Genomic DNA, 17,605 nt, shown 5'->3' with positions numbered 1-17,605 from the left:
TGTAATAAAATTCAGTGACCCAAGCCCTGCATTCCTTACATGGGCAATTTTCTATTGTAGGTTTAATCTTAAAAGTTGGATTCATAATGATTTCTTTTAAAAATCTTTAATTCAAAACATAAATGGGATGTCTTTATAGCCCAAATATTTCTGAAGACCAGCAGTACTGATAGCTGTTCTGTCAATTTAAAATGCTACAATTTTTGTAGCCAAGAATTACGGGATACTACCTAAGTTGCCTAAACATGACACGTTCCTGAATAACTGTCTGTAAAACAGCAAAATCATCTTCAACATTCAGGTTCTAGTAATTATAGCTGTAGGGTCTGAGGAGAGAAGAGACTTTTGACTGAATCAACTTTTAAGAATCAGGACCTAACCTGATCAATTTCTTCCTTCACTATCTCAGGTTGTATTTTATTCCAATACTATGGGAAGAAGCAAAATCCTCACAAAAAAAACCCACAAGTCTAAATTTAAATTAGAAAACAAACTATTCACATTCTAATTCTGAACAGAACAAAACGTCTAGAAGACATTCACCCTGAGGCAACACGGAGAAGACTGGTGACTCTTTGAGGCAGAGAGCTGCTAATTAGACAATTACAGGAGACAACACTTGGTTTAGCAGATACTTGCATCTCCAAGGAATTGAAAGAAGGCCTAATTTAACGAAGATCAGAAAGAAGGTCTCCTAGATAAGAAAACAGGCTAGCTTTTGGGAGAAAGATTAAATCTGTCTGGACCTCTGGAGGAATTCAAAGGAGGGACTAGCTACAAAACCTAGATTGTTCCAGTAAGGAGATCCTCTCACCTGAATATAACCCGAGACAGAAAACAGAAAGACATTCACTGCCAGGTGGGTATGAGGGAGATCCACAGCAGGTCAGATGGATGAGGTGAAGTAGACATAACACCTCTTCGATTTAATCTCCAAGCAGGTAGTTAGATGGAAGTCCTTTGTCTGTAAGCAAGTGTGTGTGTTTTATGTTTTCTGGCACTATTTAACTACACCATTTTGGACACATATACATCAGCAAAACTCAAACAAACATTAATATGCAAGACTGTATTTTGTTTTTGTTTCCTTAGAGATTTCAACAAGTAAACCAAATGGGTGAAGAAAGCTTGAGGAAAAGAAAAGGAGAGGACAACGGAAAAGAGGATGGACAATCCATTCAGAGTCAGAAACCCCAAACGATGAACCTACAAAAGCAGGCAAAATTTATTCTTTTCCCCCTTCAGTCTGCGTGCATGCGAGGGGCTGGCAGAGGGAGGCAGGAGGGGGTATCTGTGCACATGCAGCGTTGTACAAAACCTGCGATTATGTCCCAATTTAGCAGTGATGTACTAATATCCTGACAGTGTGGTTGGTTTACATTTTAAGACACCGCAAATTACTAAATAGCTCTGATATAAACACCATTAAAAAGTAACAATACATATTTAAGTCTTTGAATTATTTTTGTATCTGGTAACTTCAAAGATAATCGAGCAAGACATTTAACTTCACTGTTTCTTTCCACATGTACTTCTCAGAGGCTGAAGTGGGCTGTTCAGCTCATTCCTTCTGGAAGTTTGTTAGTGTTTATGGCTGTAAAATAGCCACTGGTACATAAAGACAAGTGAAAATTTGTCTCCTCCAGAAAATTAAGGATGCTTTAGAAAACAGATGTGCCACTCACTCTCGGCAGGGAGTGGAATTCCTCTTTAAATTTAAGTAACCTGGAAAAATATTCTCTATGGTTTTAGTTTGGTGCCAAGACTGGCAAAATATTGATGTTTTTAGACTGGCCATAACTAACAGGAAAATTTAAGTAGCCCATGCCACTGTTTTTTTAGGAGATGCCTCAAGTTTTCGTAGTTTCATGTAACACGTAGGTCACTACCAAGTCAGGAGAATGTGATCTTTTCACCACCTAGCAGTATCAAGATAATTCCTGTGCACAAATACCTGAAGCAAGGAGAGGAAAACAATGGCTTAAAAGAAACAAACAAACAAAACACAAAACACCGACTCCATATCCAGGAAAGCAAATTTTTGAAGGTTAGAAAATTCAGAATTCCTCAAGAGGTCATAAAAGAATTTCAGAGTTTAATCAAAGAGTGGAAAGGGGATGTTCACCTGTACACGGTTAGATTTGAAACTTACATAAACCAGAGGATGGTTTAATAAAGCAAATACAGAGGCAGGCAAAGTCCAAACAACTGTACTTTTGGAAACAGCAGGAGTATGCCATGAGGTGTGTATGCATCTTGGAAAGAAAACAGAAATTCCACATAGTTTAATATACTACTTAATAAAAGCTATATGTTGAAAGCTGAAAAAATAAACCAGTAATGACAATTACTATAACTGTATTAATCCAAAAAGTAATTATTGAATTATTAGAAATTACCAAAATGTCTCCTTTTATTTCAAGGTGGGCCTCATCAGTGGAATCTGTATGATTGTTGGTACAATTATTGGCTCAGGTATCTTTGTTTCTCCAAAATCAGTACTTGCCAATGTTGGAGCTGTGGGTCCTTGTTTAATCATCTGGGCAGCCTGTGGCGTTCTTGCAACATTAGGTAAATGAGTTAACAAAGAATCTGAATCTTTGCTTAAATCTTTATCTGCTATTTCTGCATACTATCATTTTACAAATTGGCTAATGGCACCTGGACCAAAATCAATCAGACCCTGATAACTGTAGCAGCATTCAGGCAAAATTTAAAATATGTGTTTATAAAAGATAAATTAAGTTTTTAAAGTTGTAAAGCACATTTTTAGGTCATTTTGAAAGCAAGTTTAAGTTTTGCTTACCTAATGCACTAACTAATAAAGAGAATACTTTTCTACTTAAATCACAGGCAAAACGTGGAATTTACTGGCAGTGAGCTAGGTACTTCTGCTATTTTTCTACTTGTGTAAATCTAATATTCTATAATCTGAAAACTTAGCACTAAGCACCTCAAAATATTTCAAGAAGTAAAACAAAAAGGAATTCTTTGGGCATTGTGTCAGGTACACAGCATATGCAAAAAACCTTTAAGCAAAATGCCGGGTACAGCAATAAATCTAGAAGTATCACTGTACTTTAAAGCTGAGCTTAGTACACATTTTACTTCAAATTGTGCAGCAAGTCCTTTTTTTTTTTTTTTCAAGTTTCCAAAAACTAGGTCAGCCAGTGCAGTTATCACTTCGATGCTTCGTAGAGTCTTGGTTTCTTAAAAAGAAACTAGTATGAATGTATTTTATTTGCTGAAGTCTTAAACACAAATAGTAGTGAATTCTGGACTGTATAGTTTCAGTATATTTTTCCAATTGCTCATAAGTAATTACAATTTTATTTCGCATCTACAGTAAAACGCAGTGAAACATGAAAAAAGTAATGATACATTGTATACATCCATTTCCTTAATTTTGCTACCTATAAAAAAAGTTTTAATCTGCTCTAGCCAGTCATAGTTTAAGTGGTGTATGAACTAAATAACGAATAGTAAGTGCTTTTCTTGTTATTCAGGGGCACTCTGTTTTGCTGAACTTGGTACAATGATCACAAAATCTGGGGGAGAATATCCTTACCTTATGGAAGCATTTGGCCCAATTCCAGCATTTTTGTTTTCTTGGACAAGCTTACTCGTCACAAAACCGAGTTCATTTGCAATCATTTGTCTCAGCTTTGCGGAATATGCATCAGCTCCTTTTTATCCGGGTTGTGATCCACCCCAAGCTGTCATCAAGTGTCTTGCAGCAGCTGCCATTGGTAAGATTCATACTTTTTTAAGAAAGAGACAAGATCCATAATTGCATAGCCATTTCCGTTCAGCCCTGTCAATGAATGCATTTCAGCACAGTAAGACTTCAGTAGGTTAATCTCCATGAAGACATCAGGAAGCAACCCTACGCTGAAAGCAACAGAAAACTTGGGAACACAGTACAGTGAGTCCTTCCCACAATAACTAATTCAACAACATAGAAAAAGGACAGGTTTAAAAATGGTTTGTTCCTACTCTAAATTTCTTTTATTCTTTACTAAGATAGATACAGCTGTGGAATGAATGCTTATTTCTAGCAGAAAAGGAAGAAAAATTAAGTGTGGAGATGTTATTTCTGTATTTATCAGAATGCTATGCAACGTTAAAATTTGTTTGTTTGTTAAAGGTACTATCAAAATCTAATTCATAAAACTTTTTCCTCACTATTTTGGAAGTTATCCAAACATAGTATGTTAAAAAACTTATATCAATAAGATAGACAAACAGTGGGAGGAAAAAGCAGTACAGTAAATAAGGCAGGGGGGAAGGGGAAGGTTTTAAGAGGCAATTTTTCTTTCAATTCTGAGAAATTTAATGCAGAAATTCATAAATTTATTTCTTTTAGTGATAATTACAATAGTGAATTCACTGAGTGTGAAGCTGGGAAGCTATGTCCAGAATTTTCTCACAGCTGCTAAAATGATCATTGTCACAATCATTATTGTAAGTGGAATTGTTCTTCTTGCACAAGGTAATTAAATATACTTTGCTTGCAAAAATTATTTTAGCTTCTGCTATAACCATTTAAAAATTTCACACTAACAGAAGTGGCACAACAATAATCTCTTTATTCAGTGTTTTAGTTCCAGATCTCTTGAGAACTACGGTATTTTCTTTTAGAGAAGGGGGGTGGGTAGGAAATGCAACACTACCAATCAATTAATAAAAAATGGTATCGATTTTAACAATGAGATTTTTCAAAACATGAAACAGATGTTGGAATGTTTCTTCATCTGGTGGGGATTAAAGGAATTAATTTCAACACTGATCAGTAATCTACATCTTATTTGCAGGAAAAACTGAAAACTTTAAAGATTCTTTCAAGGACAGTAAAATTTCCGTTAGTTCTATCAGTTTGGCATTTTATAACGGACTCTGGGCATATGATGGATGGTAAGGTATCTTTATCATTAACAGTCACACTTTAGAAACCTTTAACTGGTTTACTCTCTCCCTGTAGAACTCAAAGATGTGATCTGAAGAAGTTAACATCTAACTTGTTATTAAGAATCTCTTAATGAATTCTGGAAAAGGAACACCAGTTTGGTTAAAAAAACCCCAAACAACAAAAACCCAAAACAAACAATCCTCCCTCTCCCCCACCCAATCCTCAAGTTGCTGTTTATTAGGGAAAGAAACTATACTAGAACCTGAAAGGGCTCCTGCTTTGCTGCTGAAAGTGCTTAGATACTGTGGTAATGAGGAGAAAACACAGTTTAATTCCATTATGTTAGGCAAAATAGACTTCCCAGAGCCCCTACAGGTTACCCCGTCAAATTCCATTTCTTGTGAAATATGCAGTGGTGTTTGATTAGTACAGGAGGACATAAAAAAAAAAAAATCCATTAAGTGCCAGAATTCATAAGGTTCAACTTTGAAATATTTTCTTACTCAGTTTCATTTGGAATTAATGTAAAGACATTGAAGTCTTCTTCTCCGAGAAGCTTTCAATTTTAAATCTCCACATCTGTTTATCCATTATTATCTACCATGTTAGATTTAAGAATACACTTACATTTGAAAATAATCACAGATATGGATGGATTTAGGTTTACATTTATGGTCTACATAGAGCATTTACATTTAATACTCAGAGGAGTGCTTTCCACAATTATTTTCATAAGAATAAACTTATTTACTGGCAGGAATATCTAACTTAATCTCTGCCAGCCCAGAAAATAGTTTACATGTTTCACTTCCTGAAAGTAAAGGGAATGTCAGTTGGTCTAGGGCTCTGTTGGCACACATCTAATATCAAGGTCTGATGCATTAATGCTATTCTTAAATGTTCAAACTGTAAAAGTTTGCATACAGATCTGTATTTTGGAAGGAATTAAGAATACAAATCTTAACTTACAACAAAGCAAGTCCCATTTAGATGCTTAAAACTGAATTTATTTTTAAACGGATTACTCTTTTCAGGTTCTATCTCCAAGCTTGAGTGTCTCAACTCAGGCATGTAAGTCTGCTAATTCAGACATTCACCTAGATTTTTTAAGGGGGCAGGGAAGCTGGTGCCTAAATAATTAATTTAATATGTAACCACCAGGCACCGACATTTGAAAATTAGCCTGTTGAACTGTAAATACCAACTCCTCCTCACATTTTCAGAAGTGGTAAACAAGACGAGTAAAAATCTTGTTTCAATCTTGTCTACATGCTCTAGCAAAAATGAGTATTTGGAAATTATAATTCTGATAAATGTAATCCTTAAAAAGGTTTTCATGCCAGTTTTCTAGACAATATGACTTACAGAACAACCATGAAACATTAGCAGACTTGCTTCAAGTCCTTGCAATGGGTATGCTTGTGCTTTTTTTTTTGAAAAGACTCAGATATTGCAAAGCTTGAAATTCAAAGGCAACCTCGTAAATTTGCGATAAATATCTGCCAAATTTTTTTCTGTTATTCTGGGATATTTTATCCAAGAACTAAGACAATCTCATTTCAAAATCTCAGAGATACTTCTAAAACCGTGAGGAAGAAAAGATAATGGAGGAAAAAATGGTGAATCAAGAGGCTGACATTTGGATAAGAAGCTCACATAGTTTTTTGTCCTGCAGTTTTACCACTTAAAAGATTGGTTGTACTGTAAGGTGTTTTTTTAACTGAAAAGGTAAAAAACACAGTAACACAAGAAATAACACTTGACACTATAATATGTTAGTATTTTAACACCTGACTGCTAGTAACATTGTATGAATGTTTTTCCTTCCAGGAATCAACTCAATTACATCACAGAAGAGCTTAAAAATCCTTACAGGTAAAACTATGTAGGAAAGCAGCATGTCTAACGACAGAAATCAAACACTTAATATTTTTGTAGAAGCAGGCATGTATTTTGGTTTGGTTTTAAAAGCAATGGTTATTCAAGGTTTGAGCACTAACAGACAGCTAATTAGCATCTATTACAGGTTTCATAAATTTGCATAAAGTTGTATTTTTCCTTTTTTAAAATCCTGATTTCCATGGCTCTACAATAAAGAAATGTAAATACATGTCAAGAGCATATGGGGAAAAGTAAGAGTCCACAGTTTACTATGACAACTCTACCAGTGATATAGCAATACTGATGGAGTCTTACTTTTGCATTCTTTAGAAATCTACCGCTATCTATAATTATTGGAATCCCCTTGGTTACAGTTTGTTACGTTCTGATAAACATTTCATATTTCACCGTAATGACTTCAACAGAACTCCTGCAGTCCCAGGCAGTTGCTGTGGTAAGCCACTTTATTTTGTAATAGAGCATCTGAAGAAGGCTGTGTGCATTAAAGTCATGAGCAAAAAGGAACCTGTAATTTTTCTTAAGATACAAGTAATTTCTGTCTCAGCTTTTTCCCCATTATCTACTGTCATTTCTTAATCTAAAATTTATTTCTGTAATGCTTAATTTTAACAGTAGTTCTGTCACATCCCAAGGAAAAAAAAAAGCATGCAAAGTAATGCAGCCTTCAGCTAACATTTTGTAAACACTACAGCTTGGAGGTTGACTGTTCTGCATAAGCACCAAAAAGATGGAAGGAAAACCAACATCTGACTGCTGCTTTGCCCTTTTCAGTGTTTCCAGTATTTCTGAGAAACAAGCACATGCAAAATGACAGTAGATCAGTTTGTCATTCTGGAGATAACAGCAAGTAGTCCGTAATTCACCTCCTCCTTATTCTTGCTTCTTAACAAAGCTAAGAAATATCCTTTTTACATTACCGCAAGACATACTATTACAGACAAAATTAAAGATCATATACATTTCTAAAATCTTAACACACACATCTGTCCCTTCAGTTCCACTCGGTAAATTCTCCATGGGACATTTGTGTCTGAAATAACTGTTGAGAGGTCATGCAGTGATTTTTCCTAATGCCAGTTTTTGGGGAAAACAAGCAGTATGTGACATGCATGCAAAATGCAGTGTAGCACAGTGAAGTAGTACACTAATGTAGAAATACTTAAAAATGTTAAAAACCATAATCTTTTAAAATGTAGAACTTTGGTGCATTTCAGCATCTTGTTCACACCAAGAGGTACAGCAATATATACCAAGTTATATCTTGTTTAAGAACTAGTCCTCTTTGGTATACCACTAAACTTACAATCTGTGAACAACACACATCAGCTAGCGCTAAACTCAGACTAATAGCAAAATCTCAGAACTGCCACTGAGCAGTACAAAGGCAGCACGGCAAACAGCAAGAGGAGTGCACTGTATAAAGAGGTCTATACATCTGTAAGTAGACTTCTTGCTTAGTACTGATGAGTGTCCTACTACTGGACAAAGAAACAACACTGATGTTACACTTGTGCAAAACCAGTACTCTCTATGCTTGACTTACTAATAAAGAGTTAACCACCCTCCCAACTAAAACCCCAAAATCTACCTGTCAAAAGAGTTTGAATTCAAATTAATTTACAGTAGATCAGTGTACCTACATTAGATCTAACCCATCCTGCAGCAACGACTAACATACCATGGCACAGGTAAAAACTGAAGTGTAGTGAAAGACCTTAGCAAGCTTGTCCTTTACTTGTTCACCCATAAGGCCTAGGTTGTCATGCCACTGCTACTAGTGTTACTCCTTCTATTTAGGTTGAAACCAGCCTGTGTATGCATGGCGCTCTGCTGCAATGCTATCTTTCTTTTTGTTTTGCAGACACATCCCCAAACCAGCTATCTTTAACAGAATTTAATTTCTGTATATTTTTTTTACATCTGTCTCCCAATGTTTCCTACAGATGCTGCATCTCAAACACCACGACAACAATATTCCACTCTTTATAGAATGGTTCATGAATTAATCCAGTTCTTCATTTGGCAAAGCATTTTTTAATAACTACACAAAATATACAACATATGTTTTTATTGGTAACATACCTTAGATACTCATTTACTGTATTCCAGTTCCGACAGTACTGAATATACCAAATGGTAGTTGAAATGACAAAAGTGATTAATTTTAATCCCATATCCCAGACATTCGGAGATAGAGTCCTTTATCCAGCCTCTTGGATAGTTCCTCTCTTTGTGGCCTTTTCTACAATTGGATCTGCCAATGGGACCTGTTTTACTGCAGGCAGGTAAGTTCCCATTTTAAGTAACTTAAAATGAAAATTTTTAAAGGATGGAAAAAATACACACATAAAGATATAGAGATTCTTCTGATTCAAATGTACAAAATTAATTAAAAACTACCTGCAAATCTAGCTGTATTGTTTAATTTTCAAAAAGAAGCAGCAGCTATACAGGTTTGAAAAATCAGAAAATAAGTCTCTCATTCTTAATTTAAAGCAGGTATAGCACAAAAGGTTTTTTTTACACCTCTCATCAAGTTTAAAACTAAGAATTAAACAGTTAAAAAAATTAACCAGTAATGATGAAGATAAGAATTGGAAAGAGAACCTATTCCTTTCTATCAGTTGCTCAACTCTTCTACTTACTATTTAAAAATTTTTAATTTCAAATCCATCTGAATATGATAGGACTGTAAAAACCAATTTTTTTGACAGAAGGTTGTCAACATAGCTTTTTAATATGAAGCAAATTAAAAATGAAATATTTAATTAGAAGGGACACAGTAGCTAACTTTTTTCCCAAAATAATTTTAAATTAAACATGCAAACTAATGATTCTGGAATTATTTTCAAGTTCACTACTCTAATACTGGTTCAGAATTAGTTCACTGCTTTAATACTGGTTATTTCCCTTATTTCAGTCCACTACGATATTCCTTAAATCCCATTGCCTATCAAAGGAAATACTGATGAAATTATAGTCAGATGTAGCCACACAGTAAAACAAACCTGAAAATGAATAGTACTATTTTTTTTTTTTAATAATGCCACTTAAAGTCTAGGTGTCACACTAACTAGATTGCCTTGTTTTTGTTTTGTCAGACTTGTTTATGTTGCAGGTCGTGAAGGGCACATGCTAAAGGTGCTATCTTACATTAGTGTTAAGCGTTTAACACCAGCACCTGCTATCATATTTTATGTAAGTATATATTCTAAGTACAGGAAAATTATCAACAAAAATTTTCCAGTGATACATGCTTTCACAATTTCTTACCAGCAGTCTTGACACATATCTTTGACTATCTAGACAGGAAAATTGCTAAATACACATTAGGAAAAAAGACTATATAAACCCCCCCTCAATTTCTCAATTTGAACAGTTTCATTCCAGAACTGAATTTTAAAATAAAAATGTTTTTAAGAATCCACAGCATGAAAGCAAAATTAAAAAAGTAAATGAGTGATTACTATTGGGTAAATCCTTTATTTTACAGGATGCCTGAAAGAAAGCTATCACTACCTTATTTCCTCCATGTAAGAATGCATTTACATCTCACAAAAACCAATTCTATTCAGCAATACATTTTAAAATAAGTCTAGAATATCTTGTTATTTTTATATATTTTACCCATTTATCTTCAAGGTAAAACAAGATAAATTCAAAATTCAATTGCTCTGTCGACTCCCAGTAACTTTAATAACCTAAAAATATATTTAGTATCTTCGCTTCCTCCAAGAGATGCAAGTCAACAACAAAACAGATTAACACATACAGATTCCAAGTCTTTTGACTTAAAATGGAATTAAGATTGCACATAAAAATAAACACATGTTGGCAGGATGCGGACACTATCTTTAAAGGTGCTGCAATACACTTATATCCAAATGTTCAAGCCAAAGCATTCACAGATCACGCTCTGGAACACCGTAAACATACGCCCATACTGACACATAAGTAAAATTCAGCCTTCTTTTATAATAGACTATACTAATTTTTTTTTTTTGTTTTCATTTTTAGGGGGCCATTGCTATTATTTATATTATCCCTGGTGACATTGACACACTCATAAATTATTTTAGTTTTGCAGTCTGGATGTTTTATGGTTTAACCGTACTTGCACTCATTGTTATGAGGTTTACAAGAAAGGAACTCAGGAGACCAATCAGGGTAAGTTCAGTATTCAGTATGGCTTTTTCTCCACTTCCATAAATATTGAAACACCAACTCATCCTAAATATTTGGACATTTACACATCCTCAGGCAGACTCCTCCTTGTTTGTTTGTTTGTTTTTTCCCCCCTTACCTAAAGCCTAGCCATTTATTTGTAGTTCTTCTCTTTGTTCCAGTTTTGCACTTGTACAAAGCTCATAAGGACTAGGAAAAGATTACACAATGTTTATTTTTACTTGCACAGACCACAGGCACAAGCCAAATTTTCAGGCATGGGAAACTGTAGTCAGCAGACTACCACTGAAAGAGTACCCGAAATAATATCCCAGGTCATTGCACTGGAGTCAGGTCCCAGATTCATTAAAATGCAAAGTTTTACACTGCAATTTGCAACACAGACAAAGAGATCTTGGTCAATGATTTAGCAGAAGAGTTTTCCCTATCCATATTTTTGCTAATCCTTCAATTGCCCCATCTAATTCCAGAAATTTTAACAGGAAAAACTGCATAAGGCAATGAAAATATTCTTCTTTCATATATGCAACTTCTGTAAAAACAGCGAAAGAACAAAAAAAGTAATTTTGTGCTTTGTATCTTGCAGATACCCATCATCATTCCAGTCATAGTGACACTAGTCTCCATTTTACTGGTATTGGCACCAATCATCAGTGCACCTGAACTGGCCTATTTGTACTGTGTTTTATTTATACTTAGTGGACTTATAGTTTATGTACTTTTTGTTCATTTTAAATTCAACTGGCCCCAAAAAATATCAAGTAAGTATACCTCAGACAGCCAGCTCCAAATTCAACAGAACATTGCTGAGCTTTAGATTAAAGTAATTACCGTAATGAAGCTCATTATATGGTCCATCCCATCTAAATCACGAGTTGGGTGTGGAGGGAGGCAATTTTCCAGACATATAGCGAGGGGCATATAGTGAGCTTTACTCAATATTGTATTTTACTCCTTCCTGTGGAAAAAAGTGACGTCTGATTTTAGGAAAACTGAAACTTAATTCACAAAAAAGCAATACATCACTGTAGTAGTACGAAGAAACTGACTTTTAAAATGAACAGAAATATTTTATCTGGAAAGTTAATTTTTCGATTGTTCATATTTCAAAACATTGCTTTAGCCATTAACTAAAGATTAGCAGACGTACATTCTTATGCCACAAAATACTCTGCTTTTAGCTCAGGTTATGGATTTTGCTATACTTGGTAAAGAAAATGTTAACAGCATTAAGACTAAAATTAATCACAGTGCTGCTGAGTAAAGTGAAAGTTGCAAGAAGCCAGTGTGACCATTTATAAAATGATTTTGCATAGTCTTAAGAGAAACTCTTTGCAACTGTCTCAGGGAAAACAGGATACACAGATATTTCTAAAAGGGAAAATGGAACCAGCTGAAGAGGACAGAATGGACAGAATTGGTAGTTCTACAGACATTAAAAAATCCATCATCTGTCTCTCCTGCTCCCTGGGATTATTAAATATTATGTAATTAGGCAATTAGAAGCATTGTACTCTACTAAGGGCAAGTTTAGAAACCCTGGAATGTTGTAGCTCGGATCTTAAGACTGTTTTTTTCTCCCCACTCTGTATTTTTTAAGTTTGAGGTACAAATACAGAAAAGACAGACAACTACTCACAAGGATAATTTTCTCACTTAGAAAAATAGTGTAAGTCTGAATAGAAATACTGTTCTCTCATAAAGCCTCTAACAATAACTTTTTTTCCCTCAGAGCCCATCACTATGCACCTTCAGATGCTTTTGGAAGTTGTTCCAGCAGAGGAAGTTACTGAATAAAATATTTTATATGTACCAGGTTGTTTTTAAGTGCTACATGGGTTGAAGGAGATTCAATTTAGTTTGGCACACATTTATACTTTCTAAATTGTTATGTTCATACTGGTGTATTTTATTTTTTCAATACTTTAGTACTTGAAAAATGTTAAATATATAAGAATAAAAGATTTCTGAGCCAGATTACAGCACCCAGCAGAGCTGTTTTCATTGTTTGCTAATATGTTACGGTATCTTGTTTTCTGCATTAAAATTACTCAAAACAAACAAGAGCAACTTTTCAATTATGAAGATGGCAAAACTTACCAGCAACGCTGTCAAGATGCTTTTGATCACACTGCTCAAAGAACAAAGCAGCTATCATTTACAGCATCACATTCAACAGGCCACATAGAAAGGACAGAAATAACGTAAAACCAGACTAATTCTATTCTCAGTTTCTCAGACCAAACACTAGCTATCAAAAAATTAAAGCCTGAGCAAGTGGGAATCAAGTAAAAATGGAAAACACAGTTGACAGGAAGATGAGAGGCTGATTTTTTTTTTTTAATTAAAGCAAGATAATAAAAGCTTAATTTCTCAGTTATCTGTGTTTTCTCCAACACCATCCAAGCTATAGAACAACCAGTATATGCCACAAAAATTATCCTCGGCATAAATGTGACTTAAACAGAGGTAACTTCATCATCCTAGATACACTCCATTTGGTAGGTGATAAAAATAAAATATAAAAAAATAGATACTACATTAACATACAGATGTAAGCAGCTTTTACTTTCCCTGCCCAAGAAACTTAAGGATTCTTGGTAACATTCTTTACTACTATATTCCCTCAGTGCAAATGGATAAAGGAAGGCATTTTATCAAGTCACTTGTCAATATTTTCAAGCGATTAATTTGAGAAAGACCGTTTATACTGAAAGCACAAGTCCTCTCAACTCTTAAGCACATTCATCATATATATATATAACACAAGAATATTAAGCAACTGGCTTAAGATTGTAAGTTCATACTAACTCTAGCCTAGCAAATTCAACTAAAGAAGCTATTTCTATCATCCTGCAGCTACAAAGAAATAAACAGAACTTAAGTTCCTATATATTCCATTTTGCGTCTACCTACATTGAAAAGCAATCCCAAAGGTCCATATAAAAATGATGGGTTGTGATTAATTTGAATAAGATTTTGTGATTATAGTCAGATCCATGAAAATATCAGCTCCATGTGCAATCACAGTAAAACAAACAAAAAGAAGGTTCAGAATCACTAAGGAAGGCAATGGAGAGCAAAACAAAATTGTAATTATGTCATTACATATAAAGTGCCTACTTGCCACAGTGTTTTGTCCCAGTCACATTATTATAACTGCTGTTCCTCTACCCCAGTTGGTAAAAACATCACTTCAAACACAAGAACTATAAGGTTCAGGGAAAGACCAAAGGAACAGAATATTTTTGTATAAGGAATGACTATCTACCACAATTTTGAAGGCTGAAATGGAGATACCCGATTGGGGGATGGGGGGGGTATGGGGGGGAGAAATGATGACAGAAGGTCCATAGGCAGAGTCTTAAGTGACAAGAAAATGGGAAAAGCCAGCTCTCTGTTCCTATTACAACTTGAGGGTACTGGATGTCAAGAAGAGAGAGCAGGGGTGGCTTCAAAACACAGAAAAAAAATCCTTCTTTGCAAAATATGTTGTTTGACTACTGACTTCCTTAGTGCAGGAGAAATGTTAGAAGTTGACGTAGGTTCCAAAATGCAACTGAACTAACTCAACTAAGAACTCCACAGAAAACCTGTTCCTCATGAAGACCCTGATCAAAAATTGCTTGAGGCCAAGAGAATATTCTTGGAATGTACTGCTACATTTTTTTACACCATTCTTAATAAACTGGCTCTTAGCAGCTGCTAAGAATGTATGGCTAAAACCAGTTTTTGCTTCTACCTCATATAAAGGTGTCTTTCCAAACAAAAATTACAGATAATTTATGTCTATTAAATAACCCACTAGATTTATCTACCAGCAGAAAAATCACCTTACATTATATTTTGATATCAGACAAGTCAAAGAAGAGCAAAACACGCGAAGGAAAACATCCTGCCCCGTCACTCTTTTTTTTCAATTAGGTGGTTTAACAGTCTTCTGTTTGCATCACAATGCAGAGCAAGACCAAAATACAGTTACATTAGTTTTTTCCTTAAGTACTTTTACAGCAATTACAGCTTTGCAAGTACCTGTTCTCAGGTGAAGGTTATAATTAAGCACAGTTGCAGTCAGGTTCCCAACAGCACTAATTTTTTAACCATGCATTAACAATTACAACTGTTTCTGTCACATAGCAGTTTTCCACTGGCATCATCAATATTCTTAAATATTCAGAAAGAAGTTTTATTACATGCTAATACCAGAAAAACTGTAGCTGTCAGTGTAAACATATTAATACAGTCCTCCTCCCATTCTTGAAGTAAAGGCATCCCAATGTTTCTCGAAAGAATAATCAACAGGCAAGTATATTCTTCCTAGTCAAGAACACAACAAAATTTTAGGCTTCTTCAAATCAATCTGTAAAGTTAAATCTCTATTCTAAATCACCGTACAGCTATGCTGGGGAAATGAGCGTACTTTAAGATCTACAAATGCGAAGAGATCTATACCAGACTCATTTATTAGAAATATCTTTTATATTATTACTTCACTGCAAGATGTTCTGGATGTGTAAAAATGTAACAGTGAAAAATTATTTACTGAAAGATAGTATATTAAAAGGCAAAGCTTAGGGCTAAACAGACAAGATTTTATTGTTCATTTGCAAAGGAGAAAAGTTTTAGATAAATGAGAGGGAATGAAATAAGAGCATTCACGAAAAGTGAAAATGTCAGACTGAAAACAAATACTAAATCTATCAACACAGTGCTCATTCCACAAAAGCTGTACAGCAGTTAGTTACTACAGTGAGCTGCACTGTACAGTATTTCATACCAAGTCAACATATTTCCAATCAAGTAACAAAAATTGCCATTGGAGTTGAGGCATAATTTCTTGATGCAGAACTGACAACTGTGATGATTGCCAACAAACTGATAGTGTATGAATATGACGGATATGGTAGAAACAACTGACAGATATCAGCATTTGTGAAACTTCAAAAATTATTAACTATTGCTAACACAGCAAATTCACTCAGATAAGTAAACTAGAAGGTCTGTAACTACTAATAAATTCAATTGCTTCACAACCCAAGTTTAATCTTTAGATTTTACTGTTTGGACAGCACATGTACATATGTGCACATCATCATTAAAGCCAACAATTCTAAAGTGAAGGCACTGGAAAACATACATAATGTTTTTCTATGGAGTATTTCTTCACATTCTCAGCGCCCAAAGGTAAGGACTTTGTTCACTATTTTCCTCCTAAAATTAAGGACAGTTCTGCAACCTGTATGTTTACTCCTATAAATTTTAGTGGAAATATTCATGCAAGAGACATGAAGCATAATTCTTATCAGAGGAAAAAGATCTGTCTCCAAATTACTCATCACTTTCTGTTCCATTGTCTTCTGAGGAGTCAACCAATTCTTCGGTTACTGCAGCAGTGCAATACAATTTTTTAATACCTAGAAGTAATTAATGAAGTGTAACATTTGTAAAGCAAAAAAACCCAAGAGCTTCAGAATAAATATGTAGTAGTATTAAAACAAAACAAAAATGATAACAACAAAACCCCCCCACTTTAGACTACAAACTAGACCAAAACACTAAAACCTACTTCAAACTGCTTTTTGTCTGTGCTATTGTGATCGAAAAATACCCTGCTGCCTATAGTTTGCTATTAGAGGTCCTCTCATCTGTTTTCAGAGAATTTGAGCAAGCCAGCTAAGTGCCACATACCCTGAAATAAATGAGTATTTCAGATAAAGCCTATGGAAAAATGAGGATGTTAATCATTTTATGCATTATAAACATAGACTCATTCATTCCTTACCAACTGGAAAAGGGCTTTTATCTTCAAAATCTTCCCAGTGTTCAAAGTCAAAAGACACATGAGGATTCTGTTGACAAAAACACATTGTTTGAAATATCTGCACTGACACACAGGGAATATATTCAGAACATTCAGTAATTCTCAAATTAATTTCCACTTCACCTTGTTCTTCAGTAATTTGCACCATGCTCCTTTTTTCTCTTTCACGAGAACAATAATAGCCTCTTTATCCTTAATCACACACGTAGACTTCTCTGCAAGTATATATTGATGCAGCTCCATGTCAGCCAAATAAAGTTTGTCTCCTGAACAAGCACTACACCATAAAAAAGTTAAATAAAAAATTAAATTAAATGCAAGCTGACAGTCAAACATTGTGTTTATTATACTTAAATTTCTTAAACCTACCTGAAAACCACCTTCTCTTTAGAGAACTCGCATTTACAGTCAGCTACACTTGCTATTTTTACTTTCACTGTAACAGTCTTGTCATTTTGAAACCATTTTATTTCTGGATAAAAGCTAAAATAAAGAAAGTTTAATTGGATTTTTTCCAAAATAGAAAACAACTGAATTTTAGACAAGCTGTCTCACATACAGCAAGAATGTTCCCATTAGGTTACAGACAACCCGCTGAGTTTCAGCATCTGTAGGTGTATTCAACCATAATAATTTGACGCTGAATAGCAGTGTCAGGAAAGCATGTGATAGGATGTCAGCTAAGCTTGCTACAAAGAGCTCTGCAATTTCAGTCTTTGGAGGAGAACATCTACTAGTTCAAGTGGGGAGACACACTCCATTAACTTTGATATCCAAAGGAATCAAAC

The 17,605-nt window shown here is 34.7% G+C and overlaps 2 protein-coding genes and 1 long non-coding RNA gene across 3 annotated transcripts in view; 1 reads left to right on the top strand and 2 right to left on the bottom strand.

Moving 5' to 3' along the window:
• Positions 1-1,113: 1,113 nt before the first annotated feature.
• On the top strand, positions 1,114-13,318 carry SLC7A9 (solute carrier family 7 member 9). The gene is made up of 12 exons (XM_075509864.1): positions 1,114-1,218; positions 2,424-2,571; positions 3,507-3,749; positions 4,367-4,492; positions 4,815-4,914; positions 6,740-6,784; positions 7,121-7,244; positions 8,993-9,096; positions 9,913-10,009; positions 10,829-10,978; positions 11,583-11,757; positions 12,729-13,318. Exons 1-12 carry the CDS (start codon positions 1,114-1,116, stop codon positions 12,791-12,793), a joined length of 1,482 nt encoding a protein of 493 aa, XP_075365979.1. The 3' UTR covers positions 12,794-13,318.
• Positions 3,793-13,130, bottom strand: LOC142413590 (uncharacterized). Its single transcript, XR_012776847.1, has 3 exons — positions 13,097-13,130; positions 11,828-11,954; positions 3,793-3,814 (listed from the first exon to the last, which is right to left on the bottom strand). It is a non-coding gene; the product is annotated as an uncharacterized LOC142413590 (long non-coding RNA).
• A 2,179-nt stretch (positions 13,319-15,497) lies between the features above and the next one.
• The window catches only part of TDRD12 (tudor domain containing 12), a 35,848-nt gene continuing 33,740 nt past the window's right edge, over positions 15,498-17,605 (bottom strand). Inside the window, exons 27-30 of the mRNA XM_075509863.1 lie at positions 17,187-17,300; positions 16,941-17,094; positions 16,779-16,845; positions 15,498-16,410 (exon numbers count right to left, since the gene is read on the bottom strand). Of these exons, the coding sequence (XP_075365978.1) occupies positions 16,325-16,410; positions 16,779-16,845; positions 16,941-17,094; positions 17,187-17,300 (421 nt within the window). The 3' untranslated portion in view covers positions 15,498-16,324. The remainder of the gene's footprint in view (positions 16,411-16,778; positions 16,846-16,940; positions 17,095-17,186; positions 17,301-17,605) is intronic.

This window comes from Mycteria americana, chromosome 8, assembly GCF_035582795.1.
Source record: "Mycteria americana isolate JAX WOST 10 ecotype Jacksonville Zoo and Gardens chromosome 8, USCA_MyAme_1.0, whole genome shotgun sequence".
NCBI lineage: Eukaryota > Metazoa > Chordata > Aves > Ciconiiformes > Ciconiidae > Mycteria > Mycteria americana.
This window is presented reverse-complemented; position numbering and strand designations above follow the sequence as displayed.